Source organism: Camelina sativa, chromosome 19, assembly GCF_000633955.1.
Source record: "Camelina sativa cultivar DH55 chromosome 19, Cs, whole genome shotgun sequence".
NCBI lineage: Eukaryota > Viridiplantae > Streptophyta > Magnoliopsida > Brassicales > Brassicaceae > Camelina > Camelina sativa.
In genome coordinates, this window is record NC_025703.1 from 24,630,708 (window position 1) to 24,640,249 (window position 9,542).

The window sequence follows — 9,542 nt, forward strand, 5'->3', positions numbered from 1 at the left end:
CTATATATACTAAAGAAAAGAAAAACATAAGTATTCATTAATATTTGTGTGTGTTGATGGGAAGGTAGAACGTATAATATAATTAAGGAAGGAGAGTGATGGAGAGAGTGACCGGTTGGAGAATTGATCGGGCGGAGATAGAGACGAGAGCAGCGTTTGCGTCGGTGAAAGAAGTGGTGGCCATGTTCGGAGAAAAAGTTTTAGCCGGAGAGATCTATGCAACTAGGCTTAGAGAGGTAAACAATGTTCCTTATCATAAACATATTGCTACTCTTACAACATTTTTATTTTGGGAATATGTATAATAGTGTATATATGTTGAGAATATATATAACATTTTTAACCTATAAAATAAAATATTAACAACACACACATTTTTTATTTTTAGGTATGTGTGTGTGTGTAAATTTAACAAAAGATAAATTCTATCTATAAAGCTTTTTCATTATGAAAAATTATATATTCATATACGTGCGTGTGTTTATATGTAACACGTCCACCACTGATATGTCATTGTATATTTGTATATATAATGAATAAATTGATACATTCCTGTAATATAGCTTTTACTGTTTACATCACATGTATTTGACGGTGTAAGATTCGGACAAAGGAAACAAAATCAATTCCGAGTGGGCCGACTCCTCTATCAAGACTACGATCTCTTACACTCGAGCTCGATCAGACCAGAGAAACTCTTACAAGAACGCTACAACTAAACACCATCCTCACCAACAGAGTCAAATCTCTAACACAAGAACTTGAACATGGGAGGAAGGAGATACAACAACTCAGCAGGACGAGGTCGAGTCGCCTAGACAATCCGGAGAGTGAGGAACTCAAGTTCATGGAACAGCATCACACGAAGACGACGTCTAAAGATGTTGAAGAAGAGGTTGTAACGACGGAGGAGCTCGAGAAGAGGAGACTCGTCACATTCGCGAGCTCGCCTTTGCTGATGCGTGTGATGTCAAGCGTGAGGGAAGAAGAGGAGAAGAAGAATAAAGAGAATGATTTTGAGAGAGATTGTTCGGTCAAGAAGACAAAATCAAAGAGGGGTTTTGCTCCGTTCATGGGATGGTTTAGAGCAAACCGAGGACGAGATTGATCTATATAAATCCAATAATGCTTGGTCATATTGATTATTTGATTTTACATCGTTATATACTTGTATAACATATAGTAAATGTGTATCAATATCGTTCTAAGAGTTTGATGAATAATATGTTAAAATGTGCATCTCGCAGTGATCAACCTTGGTTCTTTACAATTATCTTGATAGATAAAACATTTATACGCGAGATTTTATCGTTACCGTTTATACGTACATATTATTCTTTGCGATCTTTATGTAGCTGTCGTGTGTCGTCTTTGTGATATCTAATCTTCAATTCTTTGGTTGTTGTACCATCGTTATGATGTTAGGTTTATGTTTGCATCTAAACTTGCAACTTGGAGATAATATGGATATATGAGATATAATTTCAGACGAAGATATATATATTTTTTGAAAAAGCGTTCCAAATCTAAAGTTTTTGCAAAAATATAATATTTTATAATATAAAAATACCACAAATTTTGGTGCTATAGAAAAATATATATAAAAAGTGTCCACTAATACAATTTTGGATTAATATTCACCGTAACACATAGCGGATATAAAACTTCTATTTCGGCACATTATAAATGGTAGCCAACTTTAAAAAATGGCAAATGGACCAAACTGATCTAAACAAGTCTTTTAGGAAAAGTTTCACATAAAGGGAATCACAAACCATGATGCTACACAAGCCTCACATCTTTGCTTCTTATAGGAACAACGTACTCTGAATCTCCAAAAAGAATCTAAAGATCTTCTCGGATCCGCAGAACAAAAAAACTCCATATGTATATCCACTTGTATATGTACACATCACAAGTAAGTAACTCGTTAAGACACACATAACTACATATGTCAGTGATCTAGACCATATATATGAAAGGAACATACGTTCAAATACTTTTATTCAAACAATTATATGTTAACGTGATTCATTCTCACTCTCTCTCTCTCTCTCTCTCTCTCTCTCTTTCTCTCTCTCTCTCTCTCCTCCGAGTTCAAAATGAATGTGGGCAATTTTGTCAAGATGATAAATGTGCAATTGAGAGTTTGTTTGAAGAAATTAAAAGCCTATTCGATTTGAGATCTCCTTGATGTAGACTCCTTTATTCTACTTAATGGTTTGGTTCATACTTCTTAATGGTTTGGCTCATGGTCTACATAATAACATAAAGAGGGGTTGATCACGTAAGCTTAGGCATAAGAAATGAATAAATGAATTAAAATGTTAATGTAACTTTGATTCGGTACCTCGACAGGTTGAATCTGAGATCAGTATTTGCAAGAGAAAAGTAGAATAAATCTGAAGTCAAACGGAAATAGGTTTAATTAAATTTTGATCTTGGGTCCACAAAATACAATAAATGAAAGATGAGTAGTTGTAATTGTTCGTCATTTTTTAGTGGGTCTTCTGTTCAATCATAGTCCATTGATCCACCATTAAAAGTAGGCCTCATATCTTTTTATTAGGTTCTTGAGCTCATCTATATCTGATGATCGTTTTGCAACGTCTGGAAACCTTTAAAGACTTATTTATCATTCTTACAAATCACTGCATGATCTTTCCTTATGTTTTGTCCTCATTTGCACAGTTCCGACAATCACTTCCCGAAAGGTCTCAAGATCCTTGACCGAAAAGATAAATGCACTTTGGTAATATAGGTGGCCAAATAAATTCTTTTAAACCTCTCTGCAAACCGGGGTGTCACAATTCATCTCCACTAACATATCGCAATGTCTTCGTTGCACACTAAGATCGTCACCCCCGATGGTGTGAGCACACTCGACTCCACACTCGTCTGGATTCGGCTTTGATACCATTTGTATCCCATGTCCAATCCCAGTATATGGATCCACCTTCTTTAATGGACCTCACGTTCTCTCACTAGGCCCATGAACCCGTCCATATCTGACGGTTGGTTTGCTACGTCCGGGAGGCTTTAAAGACTTGGTTACCATCCCTACAAATCACCACATGATCTTTCTCCGTGTTTTGTCCTCACTCACATAGTTCCGACAATCACTTCCCGGAAAGTCACCCATCCTAAAACTATTCCGGCTCAAGCACACATAACTTGGAATTCTCTCAGGACTATTGAAAAAATAATTGTACTGTGGTAATGGCCAAATCAATTCTTTTCTATATATATATATGAATTAATCTTTTAAAATGATCAGAATAAAGATACCTTAATACATGAAAACAAAAATCGAAAAAATAAAGACATTGTTTTTCATTCGCTACGAAAAAATATGTTCACTAATTAGTGAGTAGAGAAATATTGTTATGACTTAAAAGGTTATATTCCGTATGTAACACCAATATTAAAAGTAAATATTATAAGTTTTTTACACATCTGAATATTTTTTTACCTAAAGTATAAAATTTAACACCCCCTTCCCCCAAGTCTTTATGAAAAACGAGTTCTAAACCTTTTTACATAAGTTATGGGATTCTTTAAAATATTAACAGCTAAAATAATGGAAAACCCCAAAGGTTCAAAGTTTATAAATTGTTTATATTAAATATAAAATTTGTTTTCTCGAGAATGTTTGTTTTTTACATTTATTGATGCAAATGTTTTTTTTCCATATTTGCAAATAGAGTTTTTTTGTCGTAACCAAAAAATGTGACGTAGGAAAAAGTTAATATCGTGGATGATTCATGTGCTGCGGGCAGGAAAATAGTTGTTGTGGATTTTTTCTTCAAATTGATTTTTTTAACGGTCTTCAAATTGTTTATTTCATTGTAATCGCATATGAGTAACATAAATCAATTGATCATCTTTTGTAATTGGATTACATATATTATCTGTGATTATGATGATAATGTTACAAACAAACCAAAAATACTAGAAACCATCTTACTTTCTTTTTGCTTTTGTGCAACGAGAAAACCATATTTTTTTTTACAACGCCAAAGGCCCAAGCCGATCACAGGCCCAAAAACAAAAGAAAGGGAAGACATTCCTTACATGCACCAAAGCCGAATGATGAAGTAGACGTACAGGGAAAAACTTAGAAGGAGTCAACAACAGATTGCGACCAATTAGCCAGGCTGAAAACGATCAAACCAAACTTAGAAGGAGTCCCAGATTATGAGAAGACTGAACCCTTGAGATTGGATTTAGGCGAGCTCTAATGACGAGTTGGATATCTTTTTATGAGGAGATGAGGTGGTCTAACTTTACATGTGTGGATACGAAGGTTCCGCTCCTTCCAGATAAAGTAGATTGAGGCTTGGTAAGCTAGATTGATGATGAGAGAAATATTTCTATTTGGTGAAGCTCTAGTCAATCAAACAAGATAGTCCATAAATTGAGTAGGCGGGGTGAAGGAAGCCCTTGAAGTGAAGAAGCTACAAACAGTTGCACTGAAGCTACATTCAAAGAACAAGTGGTCGCGAGATTCGTCCTGATCATTGCATAAAACACATACATAAGGGATATTGAGACCCCATCTCCTCAATCTATCCCTTGTGTGTAGTATGTTCCAAGCCACCACCCAGCAGATGAAAGCATGCTTAGGAATTCAATCTTTAAACCACAGTGCTTTATGCCACAGAACCTGATTCGTATTTGGGTGCAGGGCTAGCCAAGTCTTTGCGGTAGAGAATTTGTTGGAAGGAACATTGTTATCTGGTTTCCACAGATATACATCATCATGCTGACACTCTAGAATAGGCTCGACATTTGGTATGATGCTTTTTAGCAGGCAGATGAACGGGTTCCTGCTTCTGCTTGTAGCAAGCCACCACGTTCTATCCCATACTGCATCACGTACCACTGTATCTAGGGACTAAACCAACTGTTTGAGGGCCCATCGGACCAACCAACTCCACAAGGAGGCCTAATCCAGTCCAATTGGCATGCCAGAAACTAGCTAATTGACCTGAGCCAATTTCACAAACAATGAAGGGTCTGGCGAGTGGACGAAGCTTACATAGCTTTCTCCAAATCCAGCTGCCTGAGGAAGTAGAATTTAACTCCCAGAAATCCTGATTCCCAGTCAAGTGTTGTCTTACCCACGAACCCCAAAGAGAACCAGCTGCAGAGAATAGTAACCAAATAAGTTTAAGAGCCAGGACCTTGTTCCAATCTGCTAACCTTCTCAAACCAAGACCACCACTCTCTCTCGATGAACAGACAATATCCCAGGCAATTTTTACTCCCCTAGCAGAGTTTGGAGCCCTCTTCCAGAGAAAAACATTGCACATTTTTTCTATCTTCAAGAGACACTGATTCGGCAAGATAAAGATAGAGGCCCAAAAGTTTATGGTAGAGAAGATAACAGATTTCAGTAGCTGTAACCTCCCTGCGAATGAGAGATGTCTTGCAGTCCATGAAGTAAACCGACAGTTGATCTTGTCAATGAGGGATTGATAGTATTGTTTTCTCATTTTTTTGAGCCATAAGAGGGACGCCGAGATATCGAACAGGCTAACGTCACAATGACCCCTTTTTTTTGTAGTGAGGCAAGATCCATGTGATATCCCAGATCTCTCAGCCAACAAGATTATTTCTAGTAACATCTCCTCCATCAATCATTAGAGCCATTTTTTGTCTGTTCAATCCCAAACCCGAGCCTCTCTTGAAGTCATCCAGTATCTCTAAAATTCCTTCAAGAGAAGACTCTAAGCAGTCGAGGAAAACCAGGACATCATCTACAAAGCTTAGATGTGTAACTAAGGGGGTTATACAGTTTGGATGAGGCCTGAATTTGGATTCAAGCACCCCTCGATCAAGGTATTTAGCCAAAATATCCATAACCAGAACAAATAGGTGAGAAAACAGTAGTTCTCCTTGTCTTATCTCTTTTTCCCCTTGACCAATCAATTTCCCGTTATAAGTTATACCATCTTACTTATGTTAGAAATTTGCTGTTTTTAATTTAGCATTTCATTTACACATATCGCCAAATTTTACGTTAAATATAGTCTTTTTATTTTGCAGTCTCACAAAGGGTCACATGGCTTATAAGTTTGACATTGCCTATTAGAAGTTTGGTATATCATAGTTACAATGGTATTCACACTACCTTCGGAAGATGCATTATGCAATAATATGAAGAGTTGGCCTTGCTCTGATTGTTTAGTGTAAGACTCACGGATTAAATAGGCTTAGAGTGATCTATCCATTTGAAAGTCTTTTGTTGATTTAGCAATCATGTTTTATACGTTCAATCGTTGGTATATATATATAGTATAAGAAATGGTAATTCTCATAAATACTCACTAAAATGAGTTTCTTTTTCTTCCAAAAATACCACATTTAGTTATTTTTCCCCAAAAATACCACTAAAATATATTTTTTTTCAAAAGATACCACAAAAATTGAATTAATTTTTATATCAAAAATTAATCCCTAAATCCTAAACACTAAACACTAAACCCTACGCCCTAAAAACTATACTCTACGCCCTAAACACTAAATGAGTTTAATCTCGGGTTTTGGATGTGTTGACCAGTGTGTCAGGGTTTTATGACCGGAGCGGTCATGAATGTGTGGCTGTTGCGCCAGGATTGTGCGGCCGGTGGTGCTGGAGTCCCAGGAAGGGGAGTTGCAGCAAGTATGAGCCGGGAAAGGCATGTTTGCCAGATACATAAGTTCACGAGAAGCCTTCGTGGCAGGATAACTAATCGTGGCGACGATGTTGGATGAAGTTCTTTGGAGATGGACATGGTTGCTAGATTCAAGGTTTTGGTAAGCTTGTTGGAAGGAATAAGTCAAGTGGTTTGAGTTAGCGGCTTGCAAAGCATTTGATGCGGTGAATCAGAATATGCAAACGTACGGTACTTGTTTGTTTTATTACGCTCGTATTGATGATTTGTTGTGGAGAATTGCCAAGCGGAAAAACTATTTTTGGAATAAGCTATCTTGTGGAAGTTTCCTTAAGAGACAAGTTACTAGAGGCTCTTGGACAGGCAAGAGGGGTTGATATTCGGGTGGTGGTGAGTTGATGTTGGCATACTTGATTATTAGTCTGGTAGAGCTGAGGAAGTAACTAGAGGATTGGTTGAGCAGGGGATTCATTCGTCTTATCATTTCACCGTGGGGAGCGTCGGTGTTGTTCGTCAAGTAGAAGGACGAGGTTGGGGGTTTATGAGTTCGTGGTAATGCCTTTTGGGTTGACTAACGCGTCAGCAGCGTTTATGAGATTGATGAACAACGTGTTTCAAGAGTTTTTCTGGACGTGTCTGTCATAATTTTCATCGACGTTATCCTAGTTTATTCCAAGAGTCCTGAGGAGCATGCAGTGCATTTCAGGGCAGTTCTGGAGAAGCTGCGGGAGCAGAAGTTGTATGCTAAGTTGAGCAAGTGTAGTTTCTGGCAGCGTGAGATGAGTTTTCTGGGTCACATTGTGTCTGCAGAGGGGTTTCTGTAGATCAGGAGAGGATTCAGGTTATCCGAGTTTGGCCTAGACCGCAGAATGCCACAGAGATCATGAGTTTCCTTGGTTTGGCAGGTTACTACAGGGGTTTGCGAGCAGAACACGTCCTATGACTAAGTTGACAGGGAAGGATGTTCCTTTTGTTTGGTCACAGGAGTGTGAAGAAGGCTTTGCAAGCCTGAAGGAGATGTTGACTACTACGCCAGTGTTGGCTTTGCCTGAGCAGGGAGAACCCTATGTGGTTTATATTGATGCATCCAGAGTTGGTTTGGGGTGTGTGTTGATGCAGCATGGGAATGTGATTGCCTATGCTTCGCGGCAGTTGCGGAAGCATGAGGGAAACTATCCTACTCATGATTTGGAGATGGCTGTTGTTGTTTTTGCCCTGAAGATTTGGAGATCTTATCTTTATGGTGCAAAGGTACACGTATTTACAGATCATAAGAGCCTGAAGTATATATTCACTCAGCCTGAGCTGAATTTGAGACAGAGGCGGTGGATGAAGCTTGTGACAGATTATGATTTGGAGATAGCTTATCACCCTGGTAAGGCTAACTCGGTTGCAGACGCTCTGAATCGGAAGAGGGTAGCTTCGGCTCAGGAGCAGGATATGGAGTCTATGATAGGAGAGATCAGTGCATTGAGGTTGTGTGCAATGTCTCAGGAGCCGTTGGATTTGGAGGCAGTTGATAGGGCAGATCTTATGAGTAGAGTGCGGTTGGCACATGAGAAGGATTTGGGGCTGGTGAATACCTCAAAGGATGTGGATTCAGAGTATCAGGTCTCAAATAATGGTACTATCTTGGTGCATGGCTAGATTTGTGTGCCCAAAGATGAGGAGTTGAGGCAGGATATCCTGAGAGAGGCTCATGCGAGGAAGTTTTCTATTCATCCAGGAGCGACTAAGATGTACCGTGGCCTCAAGAGGTACTATAACTAGGTCGGGATGAAGAGGGATATAGCTAGTTGGGTCGTGAGGTGCGATGTGTGTCAGTTAGTGAAGGCTGAGCATCAGGTTCCAGGAGGGTTACTGAAGAGTCTTCCCATTCCAGAGGAGAAGTGGGATATGCTTACTATGGACTTCGTGGTGGGTTTGCCAGTTTCCAGGACGTTTGATGCTATTTGGGTCATTGTGGACCGGTTGACTAACTCGGCACATTGTCTGACCATTAAGAAGACTGATGGAGCAGCGCTCTTGGCTAAGAAGTATGTGAAGGAGATAGTCAGGTCTCATGGGGTGCCAGCGAGTATTGTGTATGATAGGGATTCTAAGTTCACTTCAGTGTTATGGAGAGCGTTTCAGGCAGATACATGCACTAAGGTGCATACGATTACATCTTATCATCCCCAGACAGATGGACAGTCGGAGAGGATGATCTAGACGGTGGAGGATTTGCTGAGGATGTGTGTGTTGGATTAGGGTGGCCATTGGGCAGATCACTTGAGTTTGGTAGAGTTTGCTTACAACAACAGTTACCAGGCGAGTATTGGCATGACTCTTTATGAGGCTTTGTATGGGAGGTCGTGTCGTACATCGTTATACTGGGTGGGGGAGAGGAGTATTTACGGGGCAAATTTTGTTCAAGAGACCTCAGAAAAGATTTGGGTTCTCAAGCTGAACATGAAGGAAGCTTAGGATCGTCAGAGGAGTTATGCCGATAGGAGGAGGAGAGATCTTAAGTTTCAGGTAGGAGACAGAGTGTACCTCAAGATGTCCATGTTGCAGGGTCCGAACAGGTCATTGACTGAGACTAAGTTGAGTCTGAGGTATATGGGTCCGTTCAGAGTGATTGAGCGGGTGGGACCGGTTGCATACAGGCTGGAGTTGCCTGAGGTTATGCGTGTGTTCCACAAGGTTTTCCATATTTCGATGTTGCGGAAGTGTCTCCGTGAGGATGATCAGTTGTTAGCTAAGATTCCTGAGGATCTTCAGCCTAACATGACTTTGGAGGCGAGACCAGTGAGGGTTCTCGAGAGGAGAATCAAGGAACTTCGGAAGAAGAAGATTCCTTTGATGAGAGTCCTTTGGGACTGTGATGGTGTTGAGGAGCAG

At 39.6% G+C, this 9,542-nt stretch overlaps 1 protein-coding gene across 2 annotated transcripts; it reads left to right on the forward strand.

Moving 5' to 3' along the window:
• On the forward strand, positions 7-1,246 carry LOC104767099 (WEB family protein At2g17940-like). Of its 2 annotated transcripts, none has more exons than XM_010491133.2 (2): positions 7-236; positions 614-1,246. In XM_010491133.2, exons 1-2 carry the CDS (start codon positions 99-101, stop codon positions 1,106-1,108), a joined length of 633 nt encoding a protein of 210 aa, XP_010489435.1. In that variant the 5' UTR covers positions 7-98; the 3' UTR covers positions 1,109-1,246. The 2 variants fall into 2 exon arrangements, with proteins under 2 accessions (XP_010489435.1, XP_010489434.1); XM_010491132.1 differs by having other exon boundaries at positions 22-236; positions 602-1,246.